The sequence below is a fragment of the Manihot esculenta genome, chromosome 11, assembly GCF_001659605.2.
Source record: "Manihot esculenta cultivar AM560-2 chromosome 11, M.esculenta_v8, whole genome shotgun sequence".
NCBI lineage: Eukaryota > Viridiplantae > Streptophyta > Magnoliopsida > Malpighiales > Euphorbiaceae > Manihot > Manihot esculenta.
Genome location: NC_035171.2, coordinates 31,134,322 through 31,154,823, shown reverse-complemented (window position 1 = coordinate 31,154,823; position 20,502 = coordinate 31,134,322). Strand labels below are relative to the sequence as shown.

At 29.7% G+C, this 20,502-nt stretch overlaps 2 protein-coding genes across 5 annotated transcripts; both read left to right on the top strand.

Moving 5' to 3' along the window:
* Positions 1-533: 533 nt before the first annotated feature.
* LOC110626748 (UDP-xylose transporter 1) lies at positions 534-3,495 on the top strand. 2 transcript variants are annotated; one of them, XM_021772817.2, is made up of 9 exons: positions 534-735; positions 833-884; positions 1,504-1,652; positions 1,784-1,968; positions 2,112-2,179; positions 2,277-2,409; positions 2,486-2,647; positions 2,733-3,005; positions 3,266-3,495. In XM_021772817.2, exons 3-9 carry the CDS (start codon positions 1,532-1,534, stop codon positions 3,341-3,343), a joined length of 1,020 nt encoding a protein of 339 aa, XP_021628509.1. In that variant the 5' UTR covers positions 534-735; positions 833-884; positions 1,504-1,531; the 3' UTR covers positions 3,344-3,495. The 2 variants fall into 2 exon arrangements, with proteins under 2 accessions (XP_021628509.1, XP_043817739.1); XM_043961804.1 differs by lacking the exon at positions 534-735 and having other exon boundaries at positions 742-884.
* A 7,308-nt stretch (positions 3,496-10,803) lies between these two features.
* LOC110625710 (protein ENHANCED DISEASE RESISTANCE 2) lies at positions 10,804-19,275 on the top strand. 3 transcript variants are annotated; one of them, XM_043961802.1, is made up of 21 exons: positions 10,805-11,333; positions 13,132-13,206; positions 13,316-13,369; positions 13,448-13,513; positions 13,594-13,643; positions 13,901-14,028; positions 14,100-14,146; positions 14,223-14,320; positions 14,750-14,845; positions 14,931-14,995; positions 15,088-15,159; positions 15,752-15,898; positions 16,004-16,296; positions 16,720-16,783; positions 16,914-17,089; positions 17,551-17,652; positions 17,775-17,825; positions 17,916-18,059; positions 18,389-18,484; positions 18,696-18,797; positions 18,983-19,275. In XM_043961802.1, exons 1-21 carry the CDS (start codon positions 11,181-11,183, stop codon positions 19,073-19,075), a joined length of 2,172 nt encoding a protein of 723 aa, XP_043817737.1. In that variant the 5' UTR covers positions 10,805-11,180; the 3' UTR covers positions 19,076-19,275. The 3 variants fall into 3 exon arrangements, 2 of the variants coding, with proteins under 2 accessions (XP_043817737.1, XP_043817738.1); XM_043961803.1 differs by having other exon boundaries at positions 11,198-11,333; positions 13,462-13,513; XR_006352540.1 differs by lacking the exon at positions 18,983-19,275 and having other exon boundaries at positions 10,804-11,333; positions 17,916-18,069; positions 18,696-18,738.
* The last annotated feature ends 1,227 nt before the right edge of the window (positions 19,276-20,502 follow it).

The window sequence follows — 20,502 nt, the reverse complement described above, 5'->3', positions numbered from 1 at the left end:
TGAAGTATTTATTAGACTAAAACATTTACTTTTTTTTTAAAAAAAAAATCATGCTGTTAAACTTTCTATCTTTATAAATATTGCAAATATTATTAGAAAAAGTGAAAATTATGACAAAAGGTGATTAATTATAAAAAATTAATAACCCCACTTTACATATTGATTGATAATATGTATATACACACACCCAACTATATATAAAAAAATTTTTAACTTTTATTTGTTACGTCGTATATACGTATGTATGTAGAGATATTGACTATGTGAACGTTGAGTCAAAATCTAATGAGGTTTTTGATAAGTTACTGATGAATAAACACCACAATTGTTTATAAGAAAATGATGGAAGGTTTCATAATTTGATAGAAAACTATTTACCCACTTTGACTGTAATGTTGCCTCAACCAACTTCCTTCTGGAAGTGAGAAATACACATATGTACTATGACATATATAAAATCAAACAAAAAACTAATGTATCAGAGTTAGGCACCAAACTCCCCCCCCCCCCCCCCCCCCACTCCTTCCATTAACATATAAGGCTTCTAAAGTTTCATTCTCTCACAAGCCACGATCACTTCATCTCTCTCCTTCCCCTTTGTGTCTTAAGCTCAAACTTTCATTTTGAATATACCCACCAACGCTAGCTAGCTCGCCTTGCCTCGCCAGTTTCTAGTTTTTGCATGGAGTTGTAGGAGCCCTACCTTCACCTTGCATAGCCCATTAATTTCTAAAGGTATATTCTAAAGCTCTCTCTAGCTTTGAGTATGCATATTTTTTGAGAAACATATAAAAAGAAGTAAAACAAACCACTTTGGTTTTGTTTTCATCAGGGCTCCTTCCAACTCCAAGAATCCTTAATTTTCTCCCTTTGAAGCTTTGAAGGTATAGGTTTGTGTTTTCTTTATTTTTATTTCCATTTTATAAATGCACACTCACTCTCTTTAAATAAGTATTTCATAAAAAAATTTTTAAATAACTTAAGAATATTTCATTTTAAACAATAATAAAATTATATATATGATCTTAGAAAAATTTATTTATTTAATTTTTTTTTTTACATAATGGATTCTTGCCAAAAAAAATGGAAATAAAAAAATTCAATATAATCCAAAAACCAAAGAGAGTTAGTTCACATGTTGCTACACACCTCAGCATAAAAAATGTTTACAATGGTTATCATTAATTTTTATCTATTCAACCATCTAATTTTTTTCTTCCTCAAAAAAAGCCTACCCCAAACACGGTCTAATTCACAAATAGCAGATGGACCCAGGAAATAAAATAATAATAATAATAATAATAATAAATGAAGCATAATCCAATAATCCACCCTTAGCTTATCAATCTTATATTTCAATAAGATAAATATGTTTACAATTTCATAAAGCTAAACTTTCAAGCAACCTTTCAAATTTAAATAAATTTTACTTTATCTTTGTACTAGCTAAAAATGCATGGTTTCTTTCTAACATTCTTTTTTTTTCTTTCTTTCTTTGTTTAGTTATTTGCTGGTATAATTTTGGTGGAAGATGGGAGAAATGTCAAGCTTCCAGTTGGGTGTTATTGGTGCACTGTTTCTTTCAGTGGCGTCATCTGTTTCCATTGTCATATGCAACAAAGCTTTGATGAGCAATCTTGGCTTTCCTTTTGGTAATTAAATTAACTACTTGATTTAAAATTATTCCCTTTTTTTTTCACCAACTACTTGCACTCTTTGAAGATTTCCTTTTATTTTGGTAAATTTTAAAAATGTTTTTTTTTTTTTTTTTTGGGCTCTTCAGCTACAACTCTCACTAGTTGGCACCTCATGGTAACTTTCTTCTCACTTCACTGTGCTCATCGTTTCAACATGTTTGAGTCCAAGTCCATTGACATGAAGACTGTGATACTCTTTGGCATTCTCAATGGTGTTTCTATTGGACTGCTCAACCTCAGCCTGGGATTCAATTCCATTGGATTCTATCAGGTATGTGATCTCGCAACTACATTTTAGGGTTTGTATAGCAGTATCATAGTCACAGTTATCTTTTTAACTCATTTGAAATTTTTTTATTTGTGTTGTATATATAATTAATTTTCTTTGGATGCTTTTTATATATATTTTTACAGATGACCAAACTTGCAATCATACCCTTCACTGTTCTACTGGAAACACTTTTCCTGAAAAAACAATTTAGGTTAGCACAAATTTCTTAGGTTGTCCAAATTGAAGTTAATAAAAATTTCTAAAATCTTGTTATAATTCTTTTTTGTTTTTTGGTTAAATTCTTGCAGCCAGAAGATTAAATTTTCTCTCTTCCTTTTGCTTGTTGGAGTTGGCATTGCCTCAGTGACAGATCTCCAACTCAATTTTGTTGGGACAATTCTCTCTATGCTAGCAATTGTAACAACATGTGTTGGCCAAATTGTATCCTTTTTCTCTTTTATGGATGAAATCAAAATAAGAGAAGTTCATTAATTCTTAACTCAAATGCTAAATTCAGCTGACAAATACAATTCAAAAGAGGCTCAATGTGTCTTCAACTCAGCTGCTTTATCAGTCTGCTCCATTTCAGGCTGCTGTTCTTTTTGTCTCAGGCCCTTTGGTTGATCAATTCCTCACCAAAAAGAATGTTTTTGCTTACAAATACTCTTCAATAGTCTTGGTATATCTCTCTCCCTCTCTCCCACACTTTCTTGCTCAATTTATACACACATGAATAATTTCATCTTCATAATATTGAATTGCAGGCTTTCATCATCCTCTCATGCCTTATATCAGTGGCTGTGAACTTCAGCACATTCATGGTGATAGGGAAGACATCACCAGTTACATATCAAGTTCTTGGCCACCTCAAGACTTGCCTTGTTCTTGCTTTTGGCTATACACTTTTGCATGATCCTTTCACTGTCAGAAATATCATTGGAATTCTTGTTGCCATCTTTGGTATGGGCTTGTACTCTTATTTCTGCACCCAAGAGAACAAGAAGAAACAGTCTGTTGACCTTTCATTGGGACCTCAGGTATACTCCTCTCCCTCACATAGAAAAGATAACAGTTGAAATAGACCCATTACTCCAACGTGTCTTTCAAGATCTCACATATATTATGAACAAAAGTCAGATATTCCATTTTTTTTTTACAATTTGAATTGCAATACACAATTTTTTCAAATCGAGTCATAATTCAATTCATAAAAAAATATATTCAAAATTCAAATCACATATTAAAATCACCCACTTAATCTTTCTGTGAAATGAAAATTTGGAAAATCTTGTTTCAGATGAAGGAGAAGGATAGCACACCACTCATAGCAGTGCAAGACAAAGAAAGCCATGAAGCAAAGAAATCTCTTGTTTAAGTAAAGAATATATAGGCTTTTTTTTTTTTTTTTTGTTATGCAAAGGTTCTATGTATCAAGTTTTTGTTTGGTCTAAAGACATTTTGCTGGTTGTAATTAAATGATTTTCATTCTTTCAATAACCCATCTTTCTACTTTTATTTTCCTATTCATTAAAAATTTTTTTTTCTCATGCAACTATTAATTACAAATTCATCCTCATATTAACACTTTTAATTAGATTAAATAGTTACTATAATATTTATGCAAAATTTTAAGGATAAAACTACTCAATAAATTAAATATTTATATTCATGAATTTTTTGTGCAAAAATTTCACTTTAATATTTAATTTTCAATTCAATAATTGAGACTAGAAAGGAGATGGTAAATAATTAAAAGAAAGCAATAGTTGAGCTTTAACAAGCGATGTTTGGCAAAGCCCAAAAGCCAAGCTAACATGCCTTAGTGTTACAGTTTTACATTCAAAATATAGGAATTAAATTTTTAGGTAAGATAATACTGAAATTTTAAATTTTATTTTACATTAAAAATTTTCACATTATATATTATTTGAGAGAAATTTAACTTAATTACAATTTTTAAATGATATGTAAATTAAGATTATCAAATAAATTTAGAATTAATAAGTTAATATTTAATAATTATTAAGAGAGAAAAATGAGAAAGTAAAAATAAATGACATTATCATTCACAGTAAAATAATTAATTTGTGCACTAAGGAATCTAGTGGGTTAATATTTTTATTTCATTGTTAATAATTTTCTTTTTATATTTTTTCCACTAATCCTCCTTTTATTTATGAAAAATACCTTGTATTTAGAAATTATAAAATGAAAAATATTTTTAATAAAGTAACTTATTTTTTATTATTTAGTTTTAACTTAAAAATAAAAAATTAGTAAATTTATATATAATGGTATAAATAAAATTTTTAAATTGTAAAAAATAATTTTTTTTCAAAATAAAAGATTATTTTTCTTAAAAATGAGTTTTATTTTACTAATAAAATATTTTTCTTTAACATTTTTTTGTATTCTAAATATCATAAAATGTTTAAAATATTTTTTTAAATGATTTTTTAAAATAAACAGAAATTAAATAAAATTTTTATATTCTTAAATTAATTAAAATTTTATAAATTTATTAAATAACATAAAGTCAAAATATAAAAACTCACTGGAAAACTTTGCAAAATGAGTTCTTCCAAACATTACCTGTGTTTTAAAAATCACAAATTTCATCAAACATAGATGACATATGCTCATAGCTAATCAATTCCTCTATTCCTTTCAAGGGATTGAATTGCAGAAGCTATGACTTTTGAAGTTTCTATGTTTACCATGCACAAGAAATTTGGTTATAATTTTCTTTGATCCTCAGTTTAAAATCACAAATTTTATAAAAAAATTAATTTAATCCATTTATTTTTTAATAATTATTTTATTTAAAAAGAAAGAATTTAATTCTTTAATTTAAAAATATTTCATTTTAAAAAAATTAAAATCTATTTATAATTAAAATTCTTTTAAATTATATTTTAAAATAAATCATATCAAATAACGAGTTAGAAAAGTCAACAATTAATACACAAACATAATCCAAGTCTAGTCCTTTATAAATGGCATTAGCTAAGGGTGGGTATTCGATGACTGAATAAATTAAAAATTAAAATTTAAGTTTTTATGAAAATTTAAATTTTTATAAAAATTAAATTAAATTAAAAGAAATTAATTGAAATTAAATTAATTCAATTCAATTTGATTTGATTGGTTAAAATTTTTAATAGATTTTTTATTTTTTATATTTAATTTTTAATATTTTAAATTTTAATTAAAACATTTTACTGGATCCAAATTTTCCATATTATCAAAATGATATAGTATTTTAACAAATCAATTCGATTTGATTTGGTTAAATTTTTTCTAATTAAAATCAATACTGTATTAAATAACTAAAAGTTTTAAAATTTAAAATTAAATCAAAATAAAAAATTATAAAGTTAAATTAAAATTTTTTAATTAATTCAATTAAATCAATTATTTTAATTTAAATTAAATATTACTTATCTACTTTACCCTTGGTTTTCAGGTTAATGCATAAAAATTTCTAATTTTAGAAATTTATATATATATCCTAAGTTGCAATTCACAAGATTTAACAAATATTAATTAGTCATTGGTAGGTAAGCTTGGAGGTTGCACTCAATATTTTGCTTGAATTGATTTTTAGAAGTATTTGTTGATTTTTTGTCACATTGCAGCCAGTGAGATTCCTAAACAGCAGAGAACTCATTGATTACGTAAGAATACTTTGGTGATATTTATGAAAATGACTTTACTTTTTGTACAAGATACTTATTATCATTATTATTACAATATTAATCGAGAATGATGCCTTAATTAATTAAATTAATAATAAAATTAGATTCTATTAACAGGCAATTAATAAATTGATTAATTGTAGGACATAATAACTTAATCTAGTGGCTCAATGTATATTATTCGTTTGAAAATTTTAGGTTCAACTCTCTGATTTCCTACTAAAAAATTTCATTATTAAATTAAACAAATCAAAAATTAAAAGTTTAATTGAGATTCAATAAAAAATTTAATTGCCTAAATAAATAATAGTTATATATTATAAATTTTTTGAAAAATATGTTAAGTCTATTATTATAATTAGTTGGTTGGTAAAATATTGTTAAATAAAAAGTAATCATGATTAAATATTTTATTTAATAAAACACAATTTAAATTAATTAAAAAATAACTTTTGATGTATCTGGACACCTTTTCATGGTACAGTTGAAATGAAAGATTTTTTTTCTTTTAAGAAAAAAATTGACTCATCTTGATTTAATTTGAACCGATTAACTGAATCAGACCGTAATTCTAAAAAATTAGTAATTACTTTTCAATTTTCATCGAGGTTAACGATTGAAACTCAACAATTAATGGATGCAATAATCCACCCACCTAACTTTTTCAATTATTTCGATCCACGCGTAGGGGTGAGCATTCAGTCGGTTCGGTTCAAAATCAAACCGAACCGAATAAATCAAAAACCGAAATTTTAGTGTTTATAAAAATCGAACCGAATCAATTTTGGTCAAAAACCGAACCGATCTGATTCGATTTGATCAGTTTCGAATTTTAATAATTTTTTTATTTTTTACACTTTATTTTTAGTATTTTAAAATTTAATTAAAATATTTTAATTTTAATGTGATTTAATTTCTTTATATTATTGAAAAAACATATTATTATTACTAATCGGTTCGGTTCGGTTTTTTCAGTTTTTTTCTGATCAAAATCGAACCGAACCGAAATCACTAAAATTTTTGAAATTAAAAACCAAACCGAACCGAAATATATAAAAAATCGAATCAAATTTTTAAATCAATTCGATTCGATCAATTTTTTCGATTTGAACCGAATACTACTCACCCTATCCACGCTTTACCATGCATGATTTGAAAATATAAGTTAATTTGGTGTTTACAAAAGCAAATTTTATAATAATTAAATTAAATATTTATATTAGTTTCAAAAATAGTAAATATTTATACATAATTAATAATATATAAATAATATATATATATATATATATTTATTTATTTATTTAAATACGAATATTAAATTTAATGATTATCAAATATATATTTATATAGAATAACTTCTTTGTACACTTATATATATATATATATATATAATTCAAAGATACATATATATATATATATATTTTATGAATAAAAATTTAAATACCGTATGTATGATAAAAAAAATTAAAATTTAAAGAATTTTTTTTGACAACGTTCATTTATATTTTTTTGACAACGTTCATTTATATTTTTGTGAGAGTGGGTAAATTGAAAAAATAATAGCCAGAAAGCATGCCTTCTGATGTTATTTCCCAGCTCACAGCATCTTTAACAACCAAAATAAAAAGCATCATCAGCTTCGGCTTTGACTTTGCATTCCATGCCTAATTTTAGCTGCAATAATTCATCTTTATTTAATACATAATGTCGATTGACAATCACAAGGTGAAGAGAAAAAATATAGAAAAATTAAAGTTTAATCCCTGAATTTTATTTCTCTTTTTCTCTCATCATTTTTATTTATATTTTTTTAGTTATTATAAAATTATTATTCTTTTTTTTATATTATAGTAATATATGCATTGACTATTATAATTCTATTCTATTTTATTTTATTTTTAAAAAGTTTTTTAAAATATTTTTTAATATTTAATAAAATTTAATATTTTTAAAATAAATATAATTAGTAATATGTGTGAAGAGATAAAATAGATAAAAATTATGATACGAAAATAATAATAACGGTTTAATTTTTATATTTTAAAAATTATATTATTCAATTTCTCTATTTTATTTTTATTATGTATTTTAAACCGTTTCATTTATTTTTCAATTAATTTCAGAATTAAAATACTATATAATTCTTATTATTCATAATTTTATATCTTTCTTCTCTTAAAAAAAAAGAGATATAGAAAAAATATTAAAAGAAAGCAAAAAAAGATAAAAATATAAATATGAAGAATGAAATTGTAAGTGATTTTAAAATTTAAAAATATAATTTAAGAATTAAATAATAATTTAATTTTAAAATTAATAAACAAAATGGACAGAATGATATGAGACCTAAGTAAAATTGAAAGATTAAATAGTTTTATTTCTAAAATATGATAAAATTATTGAATAGTAAATTTTTAAATATATACATATTAGGAAAAAAACATTGATATTCATTGGCAAAACCCAGAAAGGAAAAACCCATAAATTTGGGGGGAAAATCTTTCAAATATTTTGTGTTAATATAATTTCCCTTTATAACCATTACCCAACAAAAATAAAATCATAGATGAAATATTCTTTATTTTTTAAATTGTTAAAACATTTTATTTGAAAAAAATGAGATTTATTTTGAGAATTTTATTTTTTGTATGTGAATTATTTTTTTTTAAAATAATCGTAGTTTTTTTTTCTTTTGAAAGAATTCTTCATATATATGAAACTTACAATGATTGGCTTCCTTAATGGAAATTTTTTCATCAAATTACAAGCCTGAAAAAGAATTTAAACAATGATTTGAGTGTTTGAGAATATGATGGGATGGGTGAGTTTTGTTTTCCAAAAATGACCATTTATCTTTCTTTCTTTTTTTTTTAATTTAATTAATAATATAATATAGTATATGACTGTTAATGAAATGATTTCAAAATCCCTTTTTTCATTTAGTAATATTTAAATATTCTTCTAAAAAATCTAAATATTTATTTAATAACTTATATAGAAAAAATCTGAAATATTCTTATAATTTTTGTAATTAAATATTTTATATTTTAACCCTGTCTTTTCATGTATTTTTTTATAAATTATATTTAAAATACTTATAATATATAATCCTTAAATTATTAAAATTAACTCTTATTTTTAATTTTCAAAAATAAGTTTAAACTTTATCAAACTAAGAATATATTATTTTAATAAAAATATATCCAATTTTTAAAATAAAAATTCGTATATATATTAATTTTGACGTAAATTAGTGTATAATAATTTTGCCTTGAAATTTTGAGTTTGATGAACATTGCAGGATTTGGCGAGTGTCGCCGCCCACGTGGACGGTTTTGAGCCGAAAGTTAGGGACTCTCTTCCCGTTGCTTTTCCTGGTTATGGAAACAGCTCATTTTGTCCTCAACCCCAAATAATAAATATTTTTTAATTTTATTTTTTTTATCAATTATATTAGCACAGCTCATCTCATAAAACCTATGGATGTTGTTTTTCTTTTTTCTTTAATGTCTGATTTTTTTTTTTTTTAATAAGGGGTTGGGGGAGTGGAACCTTATACCTCTCAAGTCTATCAGGATGCACTTTCTAAGTTTCGGAGTGCTTTTAATATCTGACCTTATTTTTTTTATTTATTTTTTAAATACTATTAGGTTTTCCATAAATTAATTTTTAAATTATATCATTAAAAATTTATAATTACATGTTTGACCAGCTGGTGTTGTTTTGCACCTGCTAAACACTTTCTCAAATAAAATTCAAAACAACGTTAATTCTAATACATTTTTATTTATTTTCTTTTATTAAATAATTGTATTAAAAGTTTTAAAAATGTATTTTTATTGTTTTAATATTTCCAACTCAAACTTCTCTGTCGTCGATTATCAGGTCTTCCTCTTGAGCGAGTGATTTTACTAAATTACCCCTATTCTACATTTTTTTATGTTATACCATTGGCTTATCGTTGAAGCTGTTACACTTAGTTGAGAATCACGTGCAAGTCTGGCGCAGTGGTGCTATCTATTGATGGGTTCTAATTTTAATGGTCATTTAATTATTCAATTTCTATCTTTATTCTAGTTTTTTAAAAAATTAAATATAAGGATAAAATTAAACCATTTATTATTATTATTATTATTATTATTATTATACATGTAAATGAAAAATTTTATGTTTTTCTTTAAAACAAGAAAATTTAAGTAAATTTTATGTCTCATAATTCGTGATATTCCAAAAGAATAAATCTGATTTGTACTGCATACTGCTTTACGTAAATGATTTGCATGCAAAATTAATGAAATTTGAGTTTATTTTCAGGATTAGGTTAAGTATAACGAATTATAGCTCATTTTTTTTTAAAAAAAAATCCAATTTATAATAAAATTTAAATATTAAAGAATATTTTGATTTCATATATTACTACAGATACATACATGTCATCCCATTAGACTGTACAATTTACTGTAAATTGAGGGGAAAAAATTAGGTCAAAGAAATCTCAAATAAGAGCTAAGAAAAAAAAATCAGTTGCGTGCCACCTTTTAGAAAATAATTGATTTAGATAAGATACACTTTGATTTAACAGTTAAACACAATTTGATAACTCATAATTATAAACAATAGCTGATTATTAATCGTAATTAAAATATTTAATAAATTCTATTTAATTATTATTATTATTTTTATATAAAAAGATATATAAAAATATATACATATTATATAATTTATTTATTACTAAAATATACATAAAATTAATAATTTATTGTATAATATATATAAAAAAATTTAAAAACATGATTTTCATATATTATCCTATTAAAATAGATTTAAAAAAGAATGGTCTTTTTTAAACTTGCAAGTAAAGCCAATTGGCATGATTATAATTTTGCGCAATTTGAATGATGTCACCCTCACTTCCCAATCCAACCTTACCCAGCTACCCCCAATCCCTAGTCCCATCTAATTTTACCCTAAATTAGATTAATAATTCAATTTGGATTAAATTATAAATTATTTTAAAAAATTACCAAAAGACAATATTACAAGAAACCTAGAAGGGCAACAAGGTAAATTTACACCAATAATATTCGCCCCTGTCAATCTTTGTCTCATTCTACGCACCACCAATTCAATTTCAGTTACTTTAACAGAGAGAACCAAATACTAAACAAAAACAAAGTACAGAAACCAGAGCGACACAGAAAGAGGGAGAGAGCCAAAACCAAAAGCAAAAACAAGAGAAATTTGTAAAAAAAGTTCAATTCATTTTCATTTTCTATGATTGCTTCTCCAATTTCAATTCCTGGGATTTGATCTCTTTGCCCCTTTCAAATTCTCCCATTTCATCCTCTGCATCCCTTCACGGGGATCAGAGGATCATTATCACACGCCTTTCTTTCTTTCTTTCTTGAATCCTTTTATATAAGTCATTTATATACACAGACAAGTAGTTACACTATCTTGGACGCAACTGAGAATTGGGTTTCTTCAGAATTGGAGATTTTTGCTTTTTAAGAGATGGATGTATCCCAAGATAATGAAATTATGGAAGGGTGGTTGTATCTTATTCGTTCTAATCGGATTGGGTTACAGTATTCCAGGAAACGATACTTTGTTCTTGAAGATCACGTTCTTAAGAGCTTCAAGGCTGTGCCTGCTTCTAAAGATGAGGTTCTTTCCTTCTTTCTATTTCTATTTATATTTCCGGTGTTACTAATGATGGATCGTGTAGTTCTAAGTGTTTACACTTATTTGAGTGTTTCTTTGGTTTGGGGTTTCGATTAAACGTACCTTTTAAGCATGCGAAAGATCAATGGTGGGCTTCTGGGTTTTGTTTCCTTTATGTTCCTCTCCTTTTCTTCTTTCAGTGAAGATGATTGTTGAATGTTTTTCAATTTTGTTTTCCTTTTTCGTATTAGTGCAATGTTAGCTACTACATTGTAAGCTACTTCAATTTGGAATTTCGTTATCCAATCGATTTTTTTTTATTCTTTGAGGATACAGCAGTTGCATGCCTTGAAGTTGTTGTAGATTCCTTGAGTACGGTTGCAGGGGTCTTTTAATATTGAGATAGATTGCTTGTTTGATTATCCATTTGAAGTTTTTTGGGGTTATCTCTCTCTCTCTGTGTCTTAATAAGTAGGCTGATACTGTGTAGTGGCCTTAAATTTGAGCAACTACATAATTAAAAGTGATTGCCATTATGCTTGACAAAAGTGTTTTGCAAGTTCTACACGAAAGTGTTAAGATTTTTAGTTGTTGTTAAGAACCATATACTTTAAATTCAATGAATGGATTTGAACCAGTCAAACCAATTTTAAGTTGCATATCAGCTTGCCAGTCGACAATAATGCTATTGCAAACTTTCTCTAGAAAAAATGTCCATTTGATTCAGACGTATCCTCAATGAAAGTAAAAGTGCTACTAGTGCAGCTTTTGGTCTGTTTTCTTTCCCTCTCTTTTCTTTTATTTTCCTCTCAAGACCTTCACTTTTCATGAGCTATTTGCCTATGTACAAATCTATCAGCTTTGAAATATTGGAAGCGCTTTTTATAAACATAGCTTTATGTTCCAATGTAAAACTAATGCAAATAACGATGTATTCCAATATGCATACCAATCTTATCCATGTCAGGAATATTTCTGCTTTAGCAATAGGTCAATGTCAGTAGCTCTTTAGCATTATATTCATTCTATTAGCTAAATGCAATAATATTGACCTCAACATTTTTCTGTTGGATTTTGATGTTTCCTATGAGATTGGATAGTGGAAAAAGCAATATAGCTACCTTGAATGGTCCCTAGCAAAACCATCCAGTATCTCCTTTACATGTCGGTGCAATTATTTTAACTTTTTACCATATGTTAAATTGTATATATTACAAATGCACATCTGATAAATGTTAAATGCATGGAGGATTTAAGAAAAGCAAAGGCACAAAAGTTAAGCATGACAAACACCAATAAAACATCAGTTTCTGAATTGGATCCAGAAGCAGTCAAAATCCTGTGAAGTGTATTGAAATCTGTAGAATCATCTAATTACACATATGTATGGTAATATCCCTACAGGTTTAATTCCCATTGCAGTTGTGTTAGCAAAGGGCATGAAACAGGCAAACGGCTGTATCAGTGTATTGAAAATAATAAAGAGAACAGTTAAAACACATATTTTAAACGTATTCATAACATGATATAATGAATGATGCTAAGTTTTGTATATAACAGTTCCTGGTAAAGTGTTATATCCGCTCCAAATGAACAAGGATAGTTGAATGTAATATTTGTATTTCAGTTATTCATGGCATTTTATGGTTGGTTTTGCAGTCTGTTTGGCTGATGCTTGCCTTGTTTTATTATATGAAAGTTGTTTTGTTGTCTGTTTAGGAAATTAAACGAGATCAGGTATATATTCCTGCATTCAGTTCATGTATAATGTTTTGATGGTTTACCCTAATATGCTTTCCAGGATCCTGTTAGAAGTGCAATTATAGATTCCTGCATTCGGGTCACAGACAATGGGAGAGAAAGCATTCATAGGAAAGTATGGAAAAACGACACATTTTTTTTGTCTTGGTTGTTATATCTTTATGTTTCCTTTTCCTCCTTTTGTGTGGTATCTATATTTTTATGAGGACTGAACTTACTTGCAGGTGTTCTTCATATTTACACTTTATAATACATCTAATCACAATGATCAACTTAAGGTGAGGTGATTATTTTGTAAAAAGATTTGCATGTATATAACTTTTTCATGTTTAAATTATGAAATCTAAACATCATAGCTGGGAGCAAGCAGTCCTGAAGAAGCAGCAAGGTGGATTCATTCTATTCAAGAAGCAGCTTTAAAGGTACAAAATTGCTTAAATTAACTTAATTTACAGCAGGCTGATATGTGTAAACAAGGACTTATGCCTGTATGTATGTGCAGGGTGGTCAGAATGTTGTTGGTTGTTCAAAGAGCAGCTGGCAGTCCTTTAGGTATGATAACAGTATCTACCATCATTATCTGAAATCTTCCTGTTTTGTCTTTCTTATGTATGTTACTTGAGCTCTTGACTTCAGCCTGAAAATGCTTATGTTGGACACACATTAGCTTATTGAATTTGTTTAAAAAAGATGTAAAAGTACATAAAGTTAATCTTTATGGGGCAGGCATTTTATAATTACTCATTAATTCTTGTCCTTTTATTACTTTTAAGCTTTCATAAATGTTTTTTTTTTCTTTTTTATCTCAGATTGAGTGGTTCCAGTCGTGTAAGTCACAACAAACCAATAGACTGGACTCTTTGTTCATTCACACACAGTGACCCAGTGACTGATGTTATTGCCCCTTCGCCATGGACTATCTTTGGGTGTCAGAATGGTAAGGATAAGGTTTGTAATTTGATGTTTGAGATAGTTAAGTTTCGTACTTGCTAAAATAGGTGTCTGCAGGTTTACGTCTCTTTAAAGAAGCAAAAGACAGGGATTCTCATGGGATGGTAAGCAGATTTGTTTTTCAGAATTTATTGGTGTTCTATAATTATTACATTACTAAAATGTTTGTTTTCTTGGCAGTGGGATGATCATCCTGCAATAATGGCTGTAGGTGTGGTTGATGGAACATCAGAAGCCATTTTTCAAACCCTTATCTCTCTTGGTCCTTCAAGATCAGAGTAAGTTAATTTGGTTGGTCAATGAACTTCTGTACTAGTCTATGTCAGCAACAAAGTATAAAAAGTACGTATGGAAAGAAAAAGATTTCTTGACTATTTTTATGAACAAATACTATAAAAAAAAAACTCAAAGCATCTGCTTGTTTGCATAGTACTTACCTAATAGAATTGAAACTTTTTAATCTTGCACTTCAAGGCAGCTGCATGCTCAATGTTATATGTATGTGAATATATGCATACACACAACTTTCTTTGCGGGTGCAATGATTGCAAATTTGCAAGGCAGTGATTGTGCATCAACCTTTCTCATCTAGCAACTTGCTTTTTTTGTTCATTTGTAAAAAAAGTTGCATACACATTCACACATTTAGAAAGTTTCTATACAAGACTCCATTATTAAAATACTTCATTCTACTAATTGACTTGCAGATGGGACTTCTGTTTCTACAAGGGTAGTGTGGTTGAGCACCTTGATGGTCACACTGATATTGTTCACAAGATGCTGTATAATGATTGGTTGCCATGGTCAGATAAATACCATTATGCATGTTCATGTCCTCCTACTGCAGTGGTACAAGAGTCTGAATTTGTTCTTCATCATAATTTTCAGGGGAATGAAACGAAGAGACTTTTTGTTGCGGCGTTACTGGAGAAGGGAAGACGATGGAACATATGGTAAAAATGATGTGGAGTGAGTTTTCATGAATTATATCTGCAACAGGGCTGTTTGAAAATTAAAATAATTTGTTTTCTTTGTTATTCTGCAGTTATTCTCTACCATTCTGTGTTTCACAAGAAGTGTCCACCCCAGAAGGGCTATGTCCGTGCCTGCCTTAAAAGTAATGTATGCTTACATATTTGGAAATGGAAATGATTTTCCTGGATCTTTTGAAGTCCTCTGCATTTTGTGGTTTCTACTAGAGATATTAGATAGATAATGCTGAATAGATGAATAATAATTATGGGCATCATCTTCATCTCTCTTTAATAGTATCCAAGTTAAAATCCAATAATACTTGTTCTTGGAATCATGAATCATGCTACTCGGAAATTCTGATTTTTATGTGCTCATCTTTCTCTGCTCTGTATATAAGAGCAATTTGGCTCATGTTCTACTGGTCCATTAGGAGTACACCCTGCAAGATTTTCTGATTCTTCTGTTGGCTTGTAATGAGTCTTAACTTACCGTATCATCCTGCCAAAGAAAAATTAATGGATGCAGTGTGTGATATTATGTGTTATAGCTAACGATTGTTGAGATCTTATTTTTTCTTCCACCCTTCCTTCCCCCATTGCTCACCCCCCCCCCCCCCCCCCCAAAAAAAAAAAAAAAAAACAACAGAAAAAAAGATGATCCATGATCCTCTTGGTTGCACATTTGGGTCCAAGACCAAGGCCAGTTGGATGATAAAATTTTGCATTTTCTTGCAGGTGGTGGATATGTCATTTCTCCTGTAAACCAAGGGAAGCGATCTGTAGTAAAGCACATGCTTGCTATTGACTGGAAATTTTGGAAATTTTATCTACGAACTTCTTCAGCTCAATCCATTACCATCCGAATGCTTGGAAGAGTTGCCGGTAATCTTCAAATTTTGATATAGATCTATACATCTTTCATTTTGTGTCCTTCACATATTATGAGATTCTAGTGTTCAGTAAGAAGAAGCTGTGTTGCATTTACAGCATTAAGAGAGTTGTTCAGAGCAAAACAAGGAAATTGCGCTTCGTCTGAATTTTCGTCAGGAGAGTTGGCAAGAAATGTTAAGCTGCATCAGAGTGAAGAGGCTAGGAACGGAGATGATGGGAGAAGCAAGGAATTTCTAAGTGAAGAAGTAGATAAGGCTCCTTCAGAACATGCCAGCCTAGTAAGCCTGAATGATGCTTCTGATGAGTTTTTTGACGTTCCAGAACCCTCAGATTATGGACAAGCAGAAAATGGTTGGAGCTATGATTTTGGTCATGAAATATACTCTCAGGTAAGCCTTGGAAAGCAAGAATGTAGTTTACTGTGTCAGAGAAATTCCAGGAAATGCAGGCCTTTTTAGAGAGCTAGTGGCATGTTTCATCCTCTAGTTGTCTTTTCCTCTGTTTATCCACATGTGCACATGTTTTTTATGTGTGCTTATATTTGGTTGAGAGGTTTGTCTTGTCTGGACTTGTCAACTTATCTATTATCAGTGTTTCTGGTCCAACCAAGGTGGTTCGATGATTCAATTTTTCAGAATTTTCATTAGCTATTTGTCATACATTCACATGATCCAGAGGGCATACTTCTTGTTTTTCCCTTGTCAAATTCCATTTACTTTATTTCTTTGCTGCATATGATTATTCTGCTTTACCAAAAGTTTTCAGATTTGCTTCTGTTGTTTCTCATTTTGCTTGTGCTTCATGAACTGCAGGATGTACGTCAACCCAAGTTGTCCACTGCTGCTGGTATTGTGAAGAAATTGCATGATCTTGCTGGTAAAGTTGGTTTGGGTGTTCAATATTTTATTAAGAAATGGATGGCAAATCATTATAGCTGCTGTCAAATGGGTTTATATGAATTCCTATCCTGTGTAATTGGATAACATTAAGTCTCATGTTCTTGCAGTTCAAAAGAGGGGTTATGTGGACTTGCACGAGATGGCTAGGGAAGACATTATTCATTGCTGCTATGGAACTACTCTTCCAAAAGATCCAACTTGTACTATGCTTTCCAGTTGGACAGCAGCGGATCCTTCCAGCTTTTTGATCCGTGGAGATAATTACCTTGAAGACCAGAAGAAGGTACCTACTGCACTGGTGATCACAGATGAAATTTTGGGCAAATGTTGATTATGGCTGCTAATTGATTAGGCATCAAGTTGATTAGTCTCATGCTTTGATTAACAATATCCTGATTGAAACTTTCTTCTTCTTCTTTTTGTTAATCCCTGATATTGCTCATATATATTTGTTATTTACAGCTTGTTTTTCATTCCTTGCTTATTTACCTATCAATCATAGTGTTTAAGTTCCCTTATCCATGGCCTATAAAATGTTAAATTCTTACTCTTTTGCAATAGAAGTTTGTAAGGCTAATTAAAGTCAGACTGCATTCATCCTTTTAGTCCAGGTTTCCCTGGGACAATCTTCAGTTTTGACCAATCATCTCGAAGCCTAAGAACTAACATTCTGGCGTTCCTTCAAATGGAGGAGGTGACTTGAGTGTTGGTTGTTATTGAGTTGCTATGTTGTTTGCTTTCCAGGTCAAGGCAAAAGGCACTTTGATGCAAATGGTTGCTGCAGACTGGCTAAGATCTGACAAGCGAGAAGATGATCTTGCAGGCCGTCCAGGGAGCATTGTTCAAGTAATATTTTAATTTTGAAGATCTTTCTGGTATTTGATTGCCTATAAGCTCAGCTACTCTGGCCTTGCTTCTGCAGCATTACATTATAACTAGAAATAATTTTTACAAGCTTTATTTTGCAGAAATATGCTGTGCAAGGTGGACCGGAGTTCTTCTTCATTATAAACATACAAGTCAGTTCCATCTTCTGCTATAATTGGCCGGACAATGACTATGACTGCGTATATCTGTTGTTGAATTTCAAGTTATTGATCATGAAACAGGTCCCAGGTTCAACTACTTATAGCCTTGCCCTATACTATATGATGACTACGCCTTTGGAAGATGCGCCCTTGCTAGAGAGTTTTGTCAAGGGGGATGATACATATAGAAATTCAAGGTTTAAGCTCATACCTTACATATCTAAGGTCAGTGCAGGTAGTGATTGTTGCAACTTGCTTGCTTTTGTTGCTTTGTAGAGCCTCTTCATATATTGTAAAAAGACAATTGACTATAAAAAACCATAACCCTTTTGTAAACTATTTATTTTAGCCAATCCTATTATTGGTTCTATTCTCATTCTTTAGCATTGGTTTCAATATAAGAATCCTGAGGGTATGTGCCCCTTCCAAGGTGTAGTGTTGACATGGACAAAATATTTTGTTCTGGGACAGAGTCCTGTGACCAAAAAAACTGCCAAACACTGTAACATACACCATAATGCTACCTGTATCTTATGTCACTTGATTTTTCTCAGGGTTCATGGATAGTTAAGCAAAGTGTGGGAAAGAAAGCATGCCTGATTGGCCAAGCACTGGAAATTAATTATTTTCGTGGAAAGAACTACCTGGAGGTAAACATTCAAGCATTGATTATCTCTATAATTTGTTGAAACCGTAATGTTCAAAATGTTAGATGCATCATATTGCTCGTGTTGTTTCAAATAAAACTACTTGTGTCCCTCGAACATCTTCTTCCACTATGCTGCCCGAAGTGTAGGACAGAGGCTGTCACTACTTGTTAGAAAGGATACTTACTAACTCTGAGTTTCAACATCATTTCAGCTTGGAGTTGATATTGGTTCATCAACAGTTGCGAGGGGCGTGGTCAGTCTTGTTCTCGGTTACCTCAGCAATCTGGTTATTGAAATGGCATTTTTGATACAGGTAATAAAAAGAAGTATACTCTAAGCGAGATGCAAATAAACAACATTGAATTAGTAATGCTTTTCGATTTTTGATCGTGAACCGGGAACATCTTTAATATATTGAATTGAGTATGCTTTTCCTTAAATGCCAATTCCAAACTGTCATCCTTCTTGATCCATAAGCACCAATTCTTTCTAATGTAGGCAAATACTGCGGAGGAGCTGCCAGAGTATCTTCTTGGAACGTGCCGGCTTAACCATCTGGATGCCTCCAAAGCAGTTTTATTGAATTCATGATTGTGTTTGTGATGTTCACTTCTTCCTGGAGAGGGCTGAAGAAGCTCTTTTTCCTTGGGAACTAACTTCGAAAATCATTCTTTTATTCAATGAAATTGGTATTGGCCTCAACCTGTTATCCTGTAAATACCATTTAGAGTTGATAGCCAATCTTTGTAAAGATGCTATTTCAAGTTAGAAGTCATTCTTCTATTTTGTTATGCTTTTTGTTGAATTTGGTTTTGACTTGCAACCTCCATAGATAACTTTATCGTTCTCTGAATCTTTTTATTTCTATGTTTTTCTCAAGGAGATTATGTTCATTGAAAAATGCCATAGAGGCCTCAGAGATACAGGAGATAGGTTCAAGGCCGGTAGTACAAGACATCAGATAAAGGGTCTTAAAGCCCAAAATACATAGGAAGGCTCAAGAAGATCAAAACCCTAAGACTCGTAAAGGATTTAGTAGTTCTCCACCTTCCTTTGCAAGCTTTGTTTTCCTTTTTCAACAAGCACACCGCAGATTAACCATCACTGAAAAAAAAGATTTGTTTAGTGCGAATTTGAGAGTTTCATTCCCAAATCAAAGAAAAAAAAATTAGCCATAACAATAAAGAATACAAAAACAAGACATAAACCAAAGTTATACACACCCTCATCTAAAAAAGGAGAGAGAGTCTAGGAGAGAGAAGAATCTACGTCTAATGAGAGGGAGGGAGCCACCCATGCTCCATCAGAGCAAGAGTGACTGCAATTCCAACCAAACAGAGATCTCTTCGCTCACAAGGAAAATCAAACTGAGAGAATTCTCTCTAAGCCTGTAAATATTTTCAAGAGTCGAGACAACTTTGCAAAGCAACACAAGCATACAAATTAACAACTTTTTTTCAATAATTAGAAAGGGTGAAATGAATTTTATTGCGGTAATTGTGGGTCCAGATGGCTAACTCTTTAGCAATGCTGAGATGGGCAATTGATTATAGGCATTGAAAAGGCAGGATACGGTAGAAATTTGTCCAAAGCCTCCCTTCGAGAATTGTATCCATGAAAGTGATATGTCAGAACAAAAGGCATACCACTCTAGTGTGTAATATAGTGATATGTCAGAACAAAGTCATAACACTCTAGTGTGTAATATATATGTTTAAATTAGACGGACACCAAGGAAAAAATCAATCCGTTACCACCACTCAATCGCCCTATCACCAGCAAAATCAATTGATCACCACTCAATCGTCCTATCACTAAGATACAATAGCATCCCTCCATCACAAAACAGAAATACATGCAGACAACGCAGAATGTAGCCCGTCTAACAGCGGATGGAGCAAAATAATGATGGTCCCACCAATCCCTCCAGAAGCTAGCTAGATTAAAACACACCAGACCTGAAAAAGCAACACAAAAGTAGAAAAAGAAATAAATATTTACTCACAGCGAAAGAAAAC

What these genes read in the sequence shown, in the direction of transcription:
- LOC110626748 (XM_021772817.2), top strand. Translation starts at nt 1,532, where the DNA reads ATGGGAGAAATGTCAAGCTTCCAGTTGGGTGTTATTGGTGCACTGTTT. An exon ending in CAATCTTGGCTTTCCTTTTG is followed by an intron (nt 1,653 to 1,783) that starts GTAATTAAATTA and finishes TGGGCTCTTCAG; the next exon opens with CTACAACTCTCACTAGTTGG. An exon ending in CAACATGTGTTGGCCAAATT is followed by an intron (nt 2,410 to 2,485) that starts GTATCCTTTTTC and finishes TGCTAAATTCAG; the next exon opens with CTGACAAATACAATTCAAAA.
- LOC110625710 (XM_043961802.1), top strand. Translation starts at nt 11,181, where the DNA reads ATGGATGTATCCCAAGATAATGAAATTATGGAAGGGTGGTTGTATCTT. An exon ending in GAAATTGCATGATCTTGCTG is followed by an intron (nt 16,784 to 16,913) that starts GTAAAGTTGGTT and finishes ATGTTCTTGCAG; the next exon opens with TTCAAAAGAGGGGTTATGTG. An exon ending in TCATACCTTACATATCTAAG is followed by an intron (nt 18,060 to 18,388) that starts GTCAGTGCAGGT and finishes GATTTTTCTCAG; the next exon opens with GGTTCATGGATAGTTAAGCA.